Raw genomic sequence first — 16,591 nt, 5'->3', positions numbered from 1 at the left:
TTTAGGAAGAGATGGTTCAGTGGGGTTTTCTCCTTTATCCTGGCTGCCTGGCCTTGGAAAGGTCACTCCACCTCTCATAGGCAAGTTCTTCATGGGTAAGAGGAGCTAATAAAGGCCATCTTACAATAATTTATCAGTGACGTAATATAGTGCAGTGAGGCGCCTGGTACAGGATGGGGCACAGAGTGGGGGACGGGGGCTCCAGAAACACTGACCTCATGTCTGGTTTCCCTGAGGTCTGGGGGTGCCAAGCCCCGCCTACCTCGTGGGCACATGTCCTGCTTGTCCTGGTGACCAGGACTTCCTTGAGAAGTCTGCACAGTGCCCTCATCACTGTTTGCTGAGGAGGAGGAAGAAGGGAGGAGAAGGTGCTGGAAGAAGGAGCAGAAGGGGACAGACTTTGGATAAAGCGGGAGAAATTTCTATGGGAAATGGGGGAGAATTAAGTAAAGTTCTCTCATTTTTTAAAAAGATTGTTTTGATGTGGACCATTTTTAAAGTCTTTATTGAATGTGTTGCAGTATTGCTTCTGTTTTACTTTTTGGCCACAAGGAATGTGGAATCTTAGCTCTTCCACCAGGGATCAAACTTGCACCCCTCGCATTGAAAGGTGAAGTCTTAACCCCTGGACCACCAGGCAAGTCCTGTTTATCATTTTTTTAAAGTTCACTGATAAGGACCTACCGTATAGTACAGGGAACTCTACTTAATACTCTGTGAAGACCTATATGGGAAAAGAATCTTTAAAAAGCAGATATATGTATATGTATACCTGATTCACTTTGCTGTACACCTGAAACAACACACTGTAAATCAACTATATTCCAATGAATAAAAATAAAATAAGGGGAATGTCAGGCAGGCCGGACGGCTCAGTGAGGTGCATAGCACCAGGGACCGGAGTCATGTTTCCTGTTAGCTGGGAGAAAAACAGCATTCCTTGACCAAATTAGGAAGACTTCCCGTACATACCAACCAGAAAGAGACAGGACATGCGCTCATCGTGCCTAGCCAATCATGTAACGCCAGCTACTCCTGTAACTGAGACAAAGAACTGTCTGTATATAAGCCGCCATATGCCTTTGTTCGGGGCTCTCGTCAGATTCTGCCGTGTTGGATGAGACTTGAGCCCTAGCGCGCTAGAAATAAAATTCCCTTCTTGCCTTTGCATTACTGTGGTGGACTTGTTCGCTCTCTCGGTCGGTTTGGAGATACTGCCTCGGTGCATAACAGGGAAAGAAGCACAGGTCACCTCATTATTGCAGTAGTGTGGTTCCAGGAAACTCACTGGACTTTTGTCCAAGGTAACGCTGCTGGTGGAGCTAGGATTCCAACGGGGCTGTTCAACTCAGAGGTTGTGCTTTGTCCTCAGCGTGTCCCAGCCTCCATAGCTGGACCAGCTCTTGGACGGGACCCCCGGGATGGGAAGGCACGGTGGACGGAGTGCAGCAGAGAGACAGACCAGTTCTCTCCAGCAGGCATCCAAGCTTCTCCAGACATTCCACGTTCTCCTCTGCCTCCAAGCCTTTGCTCAGGGATCTCCTCTGCAAACCTGCCTCCCTGGCAACTTCCACCCATCTTTCGAGGCTTCAGCCAGGAGCTCCTCCTCAGGAGACAGTCCCGGTGCCTCTTCTCCAATGGGTGTGCATACCTGGTACATCTCTGCTATACGTCTCTCTGCTCAGGTTCTTCTGTGCGTGGCTGCTGCCCATCTCTGCCTGCCTCCACTCTGAGCCCCATCCTCTTGACATATGAACCCCCTCCCAGGGGCTAGCACTGGGGACCTCTGGAAGGAGATCAAACCAGTCAATCCTAAAGGAAGTCAACCCTGAATATTCTTTGGAAGCACCGATGCTGAAGCTGAAGCTCCAATACTTTGGCCATCTGGTGTGAAGAGTTGACTCATTGGAGAAGACCCTGATGCTGGGAAAGATTGAAAGCAGAAGGGGACAACAGAGGATGAGATGGTTGGATGACATCATTGACTCAATGAATATGAATTTGAGCAAACTGGAAGATAGTGGAGGACAGAGAAGCCTGGCGTGCTGTAGTCCATGGGGCTGCAAAGAGTTGGACACGACAAAGTGATTGAACAACAACGAAGTGCCTAGCACAGTGCCTGACTACGTAGTGAGCACACAGAAAATGCTCAAGGAGTGCGGAAGTCTGGACAGAGGCCCCCACCTGGTGTTTTGAAGTTTTCCAGCTGTTTCTTCTCCCTCTTCCCTGTAAAGCAGGTGGAGCTGAGGATTCTTTGGTGGCCTCCAGTATCTTCCTCTTGGGCTTATTTTAACTTGGATGGAATTCCTTTTGAAACGAAGCCACAATGTCTGAATTACACTGAAGACAAATGGCCCACGGTGGTGCTCAGTTAGTCAAATGAGCCGCTACAGAAGCACGGTGTCGTGGAGAGCAGATTTAAGGAGGCAAGGCGTCCAAATTCCCCATCCCAAGGCATCACTCACAGCCATTAGCACCGGGTGGTTTTTTCTTTTCTTTTCTTTTTTTTTTTTAAACAAAAAGCACCATTACAGTCTCGCTTGGGAACACTTGAGATGTCAGCAAGGGTGCCTGTCTAGGGACTCGACGGCAGCCAGAGAGCATGCCCACGCATTTCCTGAATGCAGCGGATGCGATGGTCACATTCCTGAAGGATCAGGTCACGGGGATGTTTGCAAAGCGATGCTGCAGCTGCTTCCTACGTATGCAGGTCTCCTAGGCCCTTGTGATCTCCACATGTACAGGATAATCTGATGAAATCCCATTTCCAAGGTTCTCTGTTCATCCTTTTTTTCTGCTCGTTCATTCGTTTTGCCTTCTGTGAAAACTTGCTGGTACCCGAGCTGCAGCAGGTGCCAAAGATTTAAAAAATTGCAGGAGAAAAAAATCGATCAAATCCCATCTATCTTTTTACCCTTCTTCTTGTAAATTGAAAAAGGACAGAATATCCTTTATGAGGAGAAAGTTGCTCTTGTGATACCCTGGAGTTCTTTTGGAGGAGAGTTTAACACTTTCTAGACCAGGGGTGTGTCCCTAAAGGATCTGGCTCCTTGGGGTCCATAACCCTTCTAAAATTGTACACACACACAAAAAAAATTGTACACAAAATTTTGTGTACATCTATTGGACCATGTGCGTTTTTTCTCTTGGGGAGAGAGTTCATAGCTTTCACCTTTTAAAAAAATACAAACAAGGCTAAAATCAGTGTTTTACAGGAAGGGAAAGAAAGAAGAAAAGATAGAAAATATACACCTTAGCTCATTTAACTCTCATACTCAGCCTGGAACCTAGGAACCATCATCTCTGTCATATAGATGGGAAACAGGGGCTCTCAGAAGTAAATGGAACATTTGCTTGGATACCTGACACCTGTTGTCAATTTGGAGTCAGAGACTGTTAGAGTTGGGATGCACCAGAGGGTTTTTGTCCATTTCCCACCCCTCACTTTTTCTCTTTTAATTTTTAAAATTTTACTTTTTCGGCTGCACTGCGTGGCATGGCACGAGGACTCTGAGTTCCTGACCAGGGACTGAACCTGCACCCCCTGAGGTGGAAGCATTGGGGTCTTAACCGCTGGATCACCCGGGAAGTCCTCATCTTTCATAGAGGGGGAAACTGAGGCAGAGAAGTGAACTAAATTGTCCAAATTTATGTGGTCAGTTAATAGCAAAAATAGGTCAGAAATTCAGTCTTTTGACTCTGTCCAAAGCTTTTGCCACCTATCGCTTTGTTCTTGCAAAGCCAGTGAGTGTAGGTTTCACAGACGGTTACATTGAGTTAGTGAGACCTCCCCCTTCTATTCATTCTCAGGCTAGGCTTATTCCCACCGACCTGTTTCCTGGTCTCCAGGCAACTTGCGGCCTCCAACACACTGAGCCTATCAGTCTTAGGAATACACAGATGCACGTGCAAAATGATTCCACACGCTAGGAATCCCGAACGGTTAGGGACAAAGCCATTAGATAAGGACATCAACCCTTGGCTTGGGAAATCCAGTCCTAGATGCTTGGAGAGCTGAGGAAGAAACTTAAAGGATTTCAACCGTGATGCAGAGTGGTACCTCAGTGTGGTGTCCTGGCCCTGCATCCGTACACGTCCATCAGCCTCTCGGTGGTCACTTTGGACATTTCCCCCCTTCTCTTCTTCACTTGACTCCCCTGGACCTTCGTGCAGTACCGCAGCTGTGCCTCCTCCAGCATTCCACCCCCAGGGGCTTCCCATATGCTGCTCTAGCGTTCTGCTGCTGCAAAAATTCAGATCCATCTTTCAGAACTGTTTTCTTGTCAGTATCCCCACTCAGATGATAAATTCCCTGAGGGCAAGTGCCCGAAGCTTAATAGGCAATCAATGAATGGAGATCCCTTGTTCTTCATGTGTTTCTGCTTCCTTGGTTGCCTGCTCCCCTCCCAGTTGGGCCAGGAAGCTCTCTCTGTGCAGTGTGGGCTCTGCCCTGGCTGTGGCTGGATTAGGGCTGGTGGCACCCCTCCCGCACCCCCGGAGGAGTCAATTCCTTGCCTCTCTGTAACAGGGGAGCTCATTCATTGGTGCTTTCTGGAGGCACTTGTCTCTGCTCCAAGTTTAGTTCTCAAAATCGAACTGAATCTCTGAGCTTGTGGAGGGGGTGGTCTCAGATTCCTCCTTGCACTCCAGGCTCAGGCTGGCTGAGCTGAGCTTCCCCTGAGGGAATCATTAAAAGATCACACTTGGGCTTCCCTGATGGCTCAGTTGGTGAATAATCCGCCTGCGATGCAGGAGACCCAGGTTTGATCCCTGGGTGGGGACGAATCCCTGGAGAAGGAAATGGCAACCCACTCTAGTATTATTGTCTGGAGAAGGAAATGGCAACCCACACCAGTATTATTGTCTGGAGAAGGAAATGGCAACCCACACCAGTATTCTTGTCTGGAGAATCCCACGCACAGAGGAGCCTGGTGAGCTACAATCTGCTGCTGCTGCTAAGTCGCTTCAGTCGTGTCCAACTCTGTGCGACCCCACAGACGGCAGCCCACCAGGCTCCCGTCCCTGGGATTCTCCAGGCAAGAACACTGGAGTGGGTTGCCATTTTCTTCTCCAATGCATGAAAGTGAAAAGTGAAAGTGAATTCACTCAGTCATGTCCGACTCTTCGAGACCCCATGGACTGCAGCCCACCAGGCTCCTCCGTCCATGGGATTCCAGGCAAGAGTACTGGAGTGGGGTGCCACTGCCTTCTCCAGAGCTACAGTCTACTGGGTCACAGAGTCAGACACAACTGAAGGACTAAACCACCACACCTGTGGGTGGGGCCGGCCTCTCGCATTCTCCCTCCCAGCTCACCAGAACCTATCTAGAGACCCTCTGTGGATTCTTGGTCATTAGGTGTGCTCATGGTGAAGACTTACAAAAATAGGTCCAAGCTGGAGAGGAACATAAAAGACCTCTGGGCTCTCTCGGCACAAACAACAAAAGAACAGTGTGCAAACAGCGGGCTCAGCCCCTGGCAAATAGTTTCTCCTTTCACCTAACTATGGCTGATTCTGTTTCTGAGATTATATGCCATTATTTGATCGACTGATCAACCAGTCAATTGGTTGGTCTGACCCTTTGAGGTCACTGATAATTCATCCTTGCGGTTTGACCTTATGATTGCACCAAGCTTCCAGCCACTGTGTCACCATTTGGGCGAGTCTTGAAAATGTGACGCTGGGACCTCCCTGGCAATCCCACGGTTAAGACTCCACCTTCCCGTGCAGGGGGTGCGGGTTTGGTTCCTGGTCCCGCATACCGTGGAGTGTGGCCAAAAATTGAAAAAAAGAAAATGTGACACTTTCCAAGTCTCCTGTGTCTACCAGACCTCTTGAGGTCATCCCTAAAGAAATGATCACACACGCAGCTACTTGTTTGAAATAGTGATAATAAAAAATACCACAACTCCCAGGAATTTAGGCTTATGACTGTATCTTTGCTCAACAGCCAGTTAATTATTATAATCGGTAGCTGCCTTTTCCTGCCTTTTCTTTAAATAAGTTAAGTTTACAGACCTACTCCCAGGTGAACAAAGCCAGAATTCTTAAATCAGAAGGGACGCATACATATCCGAAGCCTGGAGCAATCCAAACCTGTTAGAATATTCTTCACTCCCTCCCAGATTGATCTGAAAAAATTTTAAAAGGAAGCCAGAAATCCAATGAAGTAGTTCAAATCGCAATTTAAGTTATAGATTTTTAAAAAATGTATGAAACTATTAAAGTGGGACAAGGCAGAAGCATCCGACAGACTCCCAACTCACTGAATAGACACTTAATGTGGTTTCCATCCCCGATGGGAGCAGTCTGAAGGCACTCTGTTCTTCTACACCCTATAGTCTAGGCTCCAGAAGGACTATTTCCAGTCTGATGAGGTGAGGAGTGAGCTTCTCTTTGGAGAGGGATTCCACATTTCAGGTGGCTAAAGTATTGGAGCTTCAGCGTCAGCATCAGTCCTTCCAATGACTATTCAGGGGTGATTCCTTTAGGATGGACTGGTTGGATCTCCTTGCAGTCCAAGGGACTCTCAAGAGTCTTCTCCAACACCACAGTTCAAAAGCATCAATTCTTTAGCACTCAGCTTTCTTTATAGTCCAATTCTCAGATCCATACATGACCACCGGAAGATCCATAGCTTTGACTAGATGGACCTTTGTTGGCAAAGCAATGTCTCTGCTTTTTAGTATGCTGACTAGGTTGGTCATAGCTTTTCTTCCAAGGAGCAAAGGTGTTTTAATTTCATGGCTGCAGTCACCATCTGCAGTGCTTTTGGAGCCCAAGAAAATGAAGTCTGTCACTGTTTCCACTGTTTCCCCTTCTATTTGCCATGAAGTGATGGGACCAGATGCCATGATCTTTGTTTTCTGAATGTTGAGTTTTAAGTCAGCTTTTCCACTCTGTTTCACTTTCACCAAGAGGCTCTTTAGTTCCTTTTTGCTTTTTGCCATAAGGGTGATGTCATCTGCATATCTGAGGTTATTGATATTTGTCCCAGAAATCTTGATTCTAGCTTGCGTGTCATCCAGCCCAGCATTTTGAATGATGTACTCTGCATGTAAGTTAAATAAGCAGGGTGACAATATATAACCTTGACATACTCCTTTCCCAATTCTGAAATAGCCCATTGTTTTATGTTGTGTTTGAAAGTGTAAGTGAAAGTCCCTCATTTGTGTTCGATTCTTGGTGACCCCATGGACTATAGTCCATGGAATTCTCTAAGCGAGAATACTGGAATGGGTAGCTGTTCCCTTCTCCAGGGGATCTTCTCAACCCAGGGATCAAACCCAGGTCTCCAACATTGCAGGCAGATTTTCTACCAGTTGAGCCACCAGGGACAATGTGACCAGTTAATAACCTTGAGATGGGAGGATTAGTATGAAATATTGGCTGGGTCTGATACAAAGAGTCTTTTAAAAATGGAAGAGGCATACACTACCATGTGTGAAATGTGGGAAGTTGCTGTGAAGTACAAGAAGCTCAGTTCAGTGTTCTGTGCTGACCTAGAGGGGTGGGATGGGGATGGGTGGGAGGGAGGCTAAGGAGGGAAGGGATATATGTATACAAATAGCTGATTCACTTCATTGTGCAGCAGAAACGAACACATTATAAAGAAGCAATTATACTCTCAAAAAAAAAAAAAAAAACCAAAAAAAAAAACACCTAGCTACCTAAATACAAAACAAAACAGAAAAGGCAGGCAGGAGAGGATCTGAGTTAGAGGAAGACGAGACTAGTAGATCATTTTTGCGATGTAAAGACTCAACCCATCATTGCTGTCTTTGAAGAAGGAGGAAGAGGCCACAAGCCAAGGAATGTGGGCAGACACTTGAAGCTGGAAAAGGTGAGGAAATAGCTTCTCCTCAAGAGCTTCTGAAAGGAAGATAGCCCTGCTGCCACCTAGATTCTAGCCCAGTGACAGCCATGCCCAATTTCTGGCCTCCTGAACTACAATACATTTGTGTTGTTTTAAAGTCACTAGGTTTATCATTTTGTTATGGCAGAGATAGAAAACTAAAAGGTCCTTTCCAGTGGCTGCATCCTCTGTTTCTGGAAAGGAAACCCCAGCGTGGCCAACGCCAGCTGAGAGGATGCGCGGAAGGACGCCACAGACCCAGCTCCCCCTGCAGCCCTGTGAGTGCCAGATGCCCTCCTGCTTGTGCGTCAGTGTGGCTGGTGTTCCTTGTCCCACCGGCAGGGGCAGTAATGCTGTCCTAGCATCTCGAGTCTGAAGGGGCCTCTGGAGAGCATCTGTGAAGACACAGGTAAGGTATAATTTGCAGCCTCAGGTGGAGGGAATGGAGCCCAGAGGGGTGCATGATCTCATCCATCACTTCCTTGTATTAGGAGAGGGAAAGAGAGGGATTGGATAGCAAAGCAGGGACCAGACCCCTGGTCCAGCCAGCGCTTTCTGTGCACGTGTGCACGAGGAGGGAGGTATGAACCATCTTAGGTCTTCCTTCATGACTTTGGGGCTGACTTTGAGTTGGGAGTGGCTGGGGGCGGGGAGTGAAAGATTAGACTACAGGAGCTGCCCCTGTGGAATTAGCAGGTCGCTGTGAGGGCAAGCATTCTGCTGGAGCAGAAAGCTCTCTCTTGCCACAGAGGGGCTTGAAAGGGCACGTTCTCTCCCCACCAGCGGCATCTTTCCACCTCCTTTCCCACAGGGACATCCTCTCAGGAGGATGCGAGAGTCAAGGGGAGTGAGGCAGAAGCAGGTCTGTTGGATGGGGGAGAGGCGGTGGCTTGTAGAGGGGGATGGGAAAGGCAGGAGGGTAGGAGGGAGGCCAGGCTGGGGCAGGTGTCCAGACCGAACTCACTGACCTGGCCAGGAGGAGCCAGGGCAAGGGATGTGAAGGCCTCCTCTAAGGGCTGCCGGTCTGGGCAGTGAGTTCCGCCTCTCTGTCTCTGTGGCACGTGCCTGCGGTCCAGGGCAGTGTCATTGCAACTGTGGGCATGGTGAAGCCATTCACAGCGATGCACTCGACAGTGTTTAAAGACGCAGGATAGGATAGAATAGAATAGGAGTGCACATGTTTTGTAAAGGTAAGTGTTTCATAAATTTTATCTCTCCATCTATTTGTCATCTATCTATTATCTATGTCTCTATCTATCATCTATTCTGTCGGTTTTGACTTGGCAGGTCTGGCCCTTTCCTAACATCTTGGGGAGAAAGAGTGTAAGGGAAAAGGCAGAGACGACTCGGCCATGTCCACAAGACCAGCTTTTAATATGACCGTGATTGGAAGCACGAATAAATAAACGCCAGAGAAAATGGAAAAACCAAACCAAAGCTCGGAACATCGAAACCCAGATTCAGAAAACGAAAGGAAACGTATCTCCGACAAACAAACAAACAAACAAACAAAAAGCCCCCCCCCCCCTCGCGAAGAGACAGAACCAGACTGTACAAGCCGTGTCACAGGGAGAGCCGACGGCGTGGGCCCCGCGGCTGTGTCCCCCCGGCCGCCGCCCCTCCGTCTCGGGCCCCTGGGAGGGGAGGAGGGCGGCCCCGGGCACCCTGTGGGCCGGCGTGGGGAGGCGGAGGGCGGGCTGGGTGGGCAGGTTAAGAATCTTCACAAACGACAGGAGGACCGGACAGCGTCCAGGGCTCTGCGGGTTCCCTCTGGAGTGTGCAGGTGTGATTCCTGCGCGGCCTCGTGGTGGTGCACCTCGGCGCTGGAACCCGTCCCCCTGCAGGGCTGCCGGAAACCGCACGGCGAGGGTCGCGGACAGAGAAAGACGCGGACGCGGGGCCGTGAGGGTCGGAGCATGCAGTGCTTTGTACGTCTGGCAGTGAGATGTGACGGCGGGTCGGTTCTCAGACAGTTTCAGGGCGGGACTCGCTTCTCCTAAGAGGGTCGGACGCGCGGCGGCGGCGGGGCCCGAGGACGCGTCGTGCCAGACGTGGCCGGAGCGAGGTTTCAGCAGAGTTTGCTATGTGTGCATAGGGGGCTCTTGCTTCTTTCCATCGGTGGGCAGGGGCCACCCCACCTGAGCCTGCGGTCCCCTGTCCTGGTCCCGGGCCAGGTCTCTTTGGGGGTGGTGGGTGGTGGTGCCGGGTCGTCCGAGGGCCGTCAGCAAGCAATCTCCTCCAAGGTCCCCAGGGCCGTCTGCAGGGGCACGTTCACAGTGTGGCTGATGGTTTCGGAGTGGTTTGGCATCGTGTCACAAGTGCTCTGGCGGGGAAGAGGAAAGTGCCTGTTGATGTTCATTCAGCAAAAATGTGTCCCAGGGCCCCTGCAGCCCAGCCCAGGCCCTGGGAACGTGCAGCCCATAGTGGGCTCTCCTGGGCACTGCTGCTCCGCCCCAAACCCCTCCAGTGCTGGGTTGCCATCTTCTGGCATGAAGCTGGGGTGGGGAAGGAGGCGGTGCCTCATTGCCTTCAGAATCTTCTCCACTGTCCGCCTAGGTGCTCCCCCACAGCTGCAGAGTGCAGAGGAAGCTTCCTGGTGACGGGGTTTAACAGCTAGTTTGACCTTCTCTCTAAGCGCTTCCCAGGTGGCTCAGTGGTAAAGAATCTGCCTGCCAATGCAGGAGACATAAGAGACACAGGTTTGATCCCTGGGTGGGGAAGATCCCCTTGGAGGAGGAAATGGAAACCCACTCCAGTATTCTCGCTTGGAGAATCCCATGGACAGAGGAACCTGGAGGGCTACACGTGGGGTCTCAAAGAGCCCGACACAACTGAAGTGACTTAGCACATCTATAAGGAACAAAGCAGCCCAAGGGTGGTAGCTGTATTCCCTGCGTTGTACAATATATCCCATATTTATATCCTGTGGACCTCTCCAGAGGTCCCCTGCTGTGTCACTGGAAGCTACATCTGAGTGGTGTGTAGCCTTGGGGCGTGGATGACCCATCCCGCCCTCCTCCTTGGACCTCTGCTGGGTCCACCTGGGGTGGAGGAGGGGCCACCTGTGGCCTGGCCTGGGCAGGAGGGGCTGCTTGATCGCTGAGGCAAAACAGTGGAGGTCTCTGACAGCTGGGAGTCTGACCCCTGATCCCAGCTGCCTCCAAAGGACCTTGGCGTAAGGCTGGCCTCAGGGAAGGGTTATCTCGGGTGTCTGAGCAGGGCAGGGCTGAGGTGGCTTTGAGTCTTCTGGGTGATTCCTAGCCCTGCAGAGGGCTGGAGGCTGGGAGGGATGTGAGTGGAATTCTGTGCCAAGAATTTGGAGGAGATTAGATGAGGATGAGTCTGGGAGCAGCGCGAAGGAGGAGGCTATGTTTCTGAGACATTCTGAAGGCAGACGGGAGGGTGGGGTCAGGGGAGGGAGCCTGTATTCGCTGAGTGCTTACTACAGACTAGTCACTGGAAGCTCATTGCTTCCCAGGGCCTGGTCTCATTTACTCTGATGGCCCCCCCTGAGGTCCCAGTGGTTTGGCAGCTGCTCAGAGAGGGAGATGATGTACCCTCAGATGCACAGCTGGGAAGAAGGGCCCTGGGATCCAGGCAGGTCAACTGAGTCCAGAGCCAGGGGCTCCTTCCACCCACACTGCCCGCCCTTCCACAGAAGCTGTCTTCTGTTCAAACAGAAGCTGCAGGGACCCGAGAGAATCAAAGTGGGATGTTTAGCCTGGGAGATGAGTAGAGAAACAGTGTCTGGAGCAAAAATGGGAGCCCAGATAGGAGGAGGAGGAGGAGGCTGGGATCCACTTGGGATGTTATGATTTTAAGGCAGCAGATGGCCAAGGAATGCGGTGTTCTCTTGGGGCTGGGGTGCTGACGTGGGGGAAGTCAGTGATACCCACGACCTTCAGCGGAGACCAGGGTCCAGGAGCAGACTGAATCTGGGAAGGAGAGTGTGGATGGTGTAAGAGGGGCTGCCTCTTAGACTTGAGGAAAGAGAGGCCACAGTAGGAAGGAGGCTAGGGTGCCCCCCCAGCTGTGTAACCTGGGCCTCTAGGCCACAACTGCCTCATATACAACATGGAGATAAGAACAGCCCTTCCTCCAGGTGACTCTAGGGTTGAAATGACGTGTCACTCTTAAGGCACATAACACAGTGCCTGACACATACCAGACTTACAATGGTCAGCAGTTAAAATGGGTGTTATTGTTTCTACCTACTTCATAGAATCTGCCTGCTAAGCAGGAGATGCAGGTTCGATCCCTGGGTTGGGACCATCCCTTGGAGAAGGAAATGGCAATTCACTTCAGTATTCTTGCCTGGAGAAGTTCCCAGACAGAGGAGCCTGGTGGACTACAGTCCATGGGGTTGCAAAGAGTGGGACATGACTTAGCTACTGAAACAACACCACTACTTCAGAGGGCCCCACACCCTCTGTCCTGTTCAAATGGGGTAGAGTAACAGGGACTTCCCTGCTCACATTCTGCCACCTAGGGAATAAGGGAGTGGGCCTACATGGAGCCTCTCCTTGGTCTCCCAAGGCACGCGAAGAGGGGCGTGGCTTCTGGCTGGGGAGAAGCTGAGCTGGTCCAGGCAGAAGCATTTCCTGGTCTTCGCTGCATCCATGGAGCAGATCCAATCTACAGCTGGCTTCCAGGATGGGTCTCAGAGAGAGGCTCAAGGTTCAGCTGGAGTGTCCTTGGACTTGGGAGCTGTGGAGGGTCTTGAGCTATGGAAGGTGTGTGATGGAGCACTCCCGTCCTGCCTGGCACCGGCATCTGCTTTCACACGGCTTGTACACACCAAGGAACTAACCAACCTGCAACCCCCTGCCGGCCGCCCTTACCACATTCTCATCGTGGCTCCCTTCCTCCTCTTCTTTGCCAAGCAGGTCTAATAGCTTCTCTTTGATCAGCTGCAAGAAAGGCAGGAAGGAAAGTCAGGCCAGGAGAAAGGCATCAAAGTAGCGAGAGAGAACCTCCTTCCACGTGGTTGGGCTGGGGAGGCAGGGGCAGTGGCCACCTGGGCTGCAGCTGGACAGACATTGGTAGGAGCCCAGCCTGGCATCCCAACTAGGGTCTCTAGCCAAGCTTGTGGTGCAGGAGCTAGAGACTGGAGTGTGGGGGGCATGGGAGGGCCTCAGTGTGGTCTCTCAGCGTGGCTGGTTCCCCATCTGTCCTGGGGGGACAGTTACTCGTCACTTTTGAGGCCTGACAACTGCACAGTTCACAAGGTCGGGATACAACTGTGTTAACATTTCATTCTCAGTAGGAGAGTAGTTATTAAATACGTTTTCTGATGTGATTCAACTTCTATAACTTTGTACATCTTTGCACAAAAATGATTAAACAGGGCAGAACAAAATCTGGCTGTGGGACCGAGTTTGGGAACTGGGTCGCCATGCTGAGAGGTGGGGTGTGGCACTCCACAGGCCCCTGGTCACTCCGCTTCCCACAGTGCTGGGAGGAAAGCAGTAGCAAGACTGATGAGCCCCTGGAGCACGCAGTGCCTGAAGCTGCTGTGTGTTGTGTGAGAAGCTTTCAGAGACTGTTTTCCAGCTGCCTCCTGAGGGCGACAGCTCTCTGAACCAGAGCAGCTGGAGTGTCCCTGCTCTTCCTGCTCAGGATTGATGACCTCTCAGGAGTGCTCCTCCCCTAACCTGCCTGGACCCCGGAAGGTGCTGCTCTGGTGACGGGTCACCTGGAGGGCAGGTGTGTGTGTGTGCATGTGGGGTGTGTGTGTGTGGTGTATGTGTATTTGTGAGCAGTGTGTGAGTAAGTGTAATATGGAGTGTGTGTGCATGTGTCGTGTATGAGTATGGTGTGTGTGTGGTGTATATGTGTGTGTGTGGTGTGTGTGGTGTGTATGTGTTGTGTGTGAGTGTGGTATAAGTGTGTGTGATGTACGTGTGTATGTCATGTGTGTGCAAATGGTGCGTGTGTACAGTGTATGTGGTTTATCTGTGGTGTATGTGTGTATTTGTGAGCAGTGTATGAGTGTGGTGTAAGTGTGTGTGGAATATGTGTGTGTGGGCTATATGTATGTGTATATGTTATATGTCAGTGTGGTATTAGTGTATATGATGTATGTGCATGCCACGTCTGTGCAAGTGGTGTGTGTCTATAGTATATATTGTGTGCCTGTGGCATATGTGTGCATTTGTGAGCAGTGTGTGTAAGTGTGGTATGTGTGTGTGGAATATGTGTGTGTGGGGTGTGTGGGGTATATGTGTGTGTCTCTGTTATATGTGAGTGTGGTATTAGTGTGTGTGATGTGTGTGTGTATAGCAAGTGTATGCAAGTGGTGTGTGTGGAGCGTATGTGGAGTATGTGTGGAGTGTGTGGGGTGTAGGTGTGTGTATATATTGTGTATGAGCATGGTATAAGTGTGGTGTGTGTGTGTGGAGTGTATGTGGCGTGCATGTGGCACGTCTGTGTGTGCAGCGTGTGGGGTATATGTGTGTGTGTGTGTGTATGATATGCTATAAGCACGTGGTGTGTGTGTGTGTTGTGTATGTGTATGCTATAAGTGTGTGGTGTGTGTGTATGCATATGCTATAAGCGTGTGGGGTGTGTGTATGCATATGCTATAAGCGTGTGGTGTGTGTATGATATGCTATAAGCGCGTGGTGTGTGTGTGTTGTGTATGTGTATGCTATAAGCGTGTGGTGTGTGTGTATGATATGCTATAAGCGTGTGGGGTGTGTGTATGCATATGCTATAAGCGTGTGGGGTGTGTGTGTATGTTGTGTATGCATATGCTATAAGGGTGTGGGGGGTGTGTGTGTGTGTGGCGTGAGTGTGCGGGTGTAGACACACCCACGCGTGAAGCCCCACACGAGGCCAAGTCTCATCTCTCCGGTTCCCTGTGTGCAGGTGTAGACGGCTCCGAGGACAGGCCTGTGGCTTCCATCTCTCTCACCCACCCCTCCCTGGTGCCTGGGGCGCGGGGACAGACAGTGTCCACGCACAGGAAGGGCAGGCAGCCCTGGGAGGAGGGAGGCCGAGCTCTCCCCGCTCCGTGCTCTGGTTCTGGGCGTCGCGGCAGGATGAGGGTGCCTGGTGGGCCCCCACGAGCAATCCCGCATCTTACCTCATAAATATAATCAAAGAGCTCTAGTATTGTAAGGATACTAGCACCAATGAACAGTCCCATCTGACCACCAATATCACCTGGAGAGAGAGAGAGAAGACAAAGACTTGGCTTTCCTGACAGTGCTTCTGGAAGGGTGGGTGGACAGAGAACTCGGAAAGCAGGCTTTCTGAGAGGGGCTCCCTTCCCAGAGGCGGGGCCCGGGCCTGGTGGCTGGAGGGCAGGCCCTGGACAAGCCGCTCCCTCACTGTGCTGTCCTGAGAGCTGCTGGGTTTCAGCACCCACAGGGATGGGAACTAACCTGGATGCTTACTTGAGGGGCCTGGAATGGACCTCCCGTGTGGACGGCCTGGTTCAGTTCCATTCGGAACCACAACGTTGGGGCCCAGCTTTGGCTCCGGGCTGGGAACAGATGAGACATGTGTGGTCCCTGCCCCGGGCAAGGGCACAGTCAAGCCTGAGATGTGTGTCAGTGTCCTGAGTGGGGGTCTTGGGAGCAGGCACGTAAGAGCCACCCCCAATTATGACAGGGCCTTTGAAGCTATCTTGAGGCCCCTCTCACCCTTGGGATAAAGTCCTTGGAAGCATGTGTCTCCCTTCCCTAAAGGTAAATGTCTGGTCTCTTTCTATTTATTATTTATTATTTTTATTATTTTTGGCCGTGCTGGGCCTCCACTGCTAGGCGCAGGCTTTCCCTGGTTGCAGTGAGCAGGGGCTACTCTTCCCTGTGCTGTGCGGGCTGCTCACTGCGGTGGCTTCTCTTTTGGAGCGTGGCTCTAGGTGCGTGAGCTTCCGTGGTTGCAGCTCGCAGGCTCTAGAGCACAGGCTCGGTAGTTGCGGTGCACAGGCTTGGTTGCTGCACAGCATGTGCGATCTTCCGGGACCAGGGATTGAACCCTTGCATTGGCAGGTGGATTCTTAACCACTGGACCACAAGGGGAGTCCTTTGGTCTCTTTCTAGAGTACAGGTTCTTGCCCTGAGCGTATGATCCCCGCTGACCAGGGGTCTTCTGATCCCCTTGTATCAAACTCCTGTGAGACTTATATTCAGTATAGATGCCTGCACCTACCTCTTGTTGTGCTTAGTCGCTCAGTTGTGTCCAACTCTTTGAGACCCCATGAACTGGAGCCCACAAGGCTCCTCTGTCCATGGGAATTCTCCAGGCAAAAATATTGGAGTGGGTTGCCATGCCCTCCTCCAGGGGATCTTCCCAACCCAGGGCTTGAACCCAGGTCTCCTACATTGCAGGTGGATTCTTTACCATCTGAGCCACCAGGGAAGCCCGGGGGCCTATGCAATCAGAGTCTCTGGGACTGGGGACTGGAGGTCAGGATTTTAATGTTCCCAGGTGGTTCTCCAGCCCACCAGAGTTTGAGAAGCACTCTCCTGTGGGAGCTTCCAATGGTTTGAGACTCCTTGAATTGAATGCAAATCTTTACGTGTGGGTACCTGGGCATTTGTAGCTGGAGAGTCCATATTTCAGAAGCTATTATCAGATTCTTAAGGGGGTTCTGATCCCTGAAAGCCCCCAAACGCTCTGCTCCAGAGGCAGTGTGTTGGAGCACAGGGCTCTGAGGCTGTGAATGCGAAGGGTGGCCATCAGCTGGCTGTGTGTCTTTGATAAGCCCTGACCTTCTCAACAGCTTT

The 16,591-nt window shown here is 51.1% G+C and overlaps 1 protein-coding gene across 2 annotated transcripts in view; it reads right to left on the bottom strand.

Moving 5' to 3' along the window:
- Positions 1-9,211: 9,211 nt before the first annotated feature.
- ASIC2 (acid sensing ion channel subunit 2) overlaps positions 9,212-16,591 on the bottom strand; it is a 1,229,563-nt gene continuing 1,222,183 nt past the window's right edge. For both annotated transcript variants that reach the window (XM_069602862.1, XM_069602861.1), the window contains exons 8-10: positions 14,944-15,023; positions 12,698-12,766; positions 9,212-10,179 (exon numbers count right to left, since the gene is read on the bottom strand). In XM_069602862.1, the coding sequence (XP_069458963.1) occupies positions 10,078-10,179; positions 12,698-12,766; positions 14,944-15,023 (251 nt within the window). In that variant the 3' untranslated portion in view covers positions 9,212-10,077. The remainder of the gene's footprint in view (positions 10,180-12,697; positions 12,767-14,943; positions 15,024-16,591) is intronic.

This window comes from Ovis canadensis, chromosome 11 (genome assembly GCF_042477335.2).
Source record: "Ovis canadensis isolate MfBH-ARS-UI-01 breed Bighorn chromosome 11, ARS-UI_OviCan_v2, whole genome shotgun sequence".
Taxonomy (NCBI): Eukaryota; Metazoa; Chordata; class Mammalia; order Artiodactyla; family Bovidae; genus Ovis; species Ovis canadensis.
The sequence above is the reverse complement of the archived record's forward strand: the minus strand, read 5'-3'. Positions and strand labels throughout refer to the sequence as shown.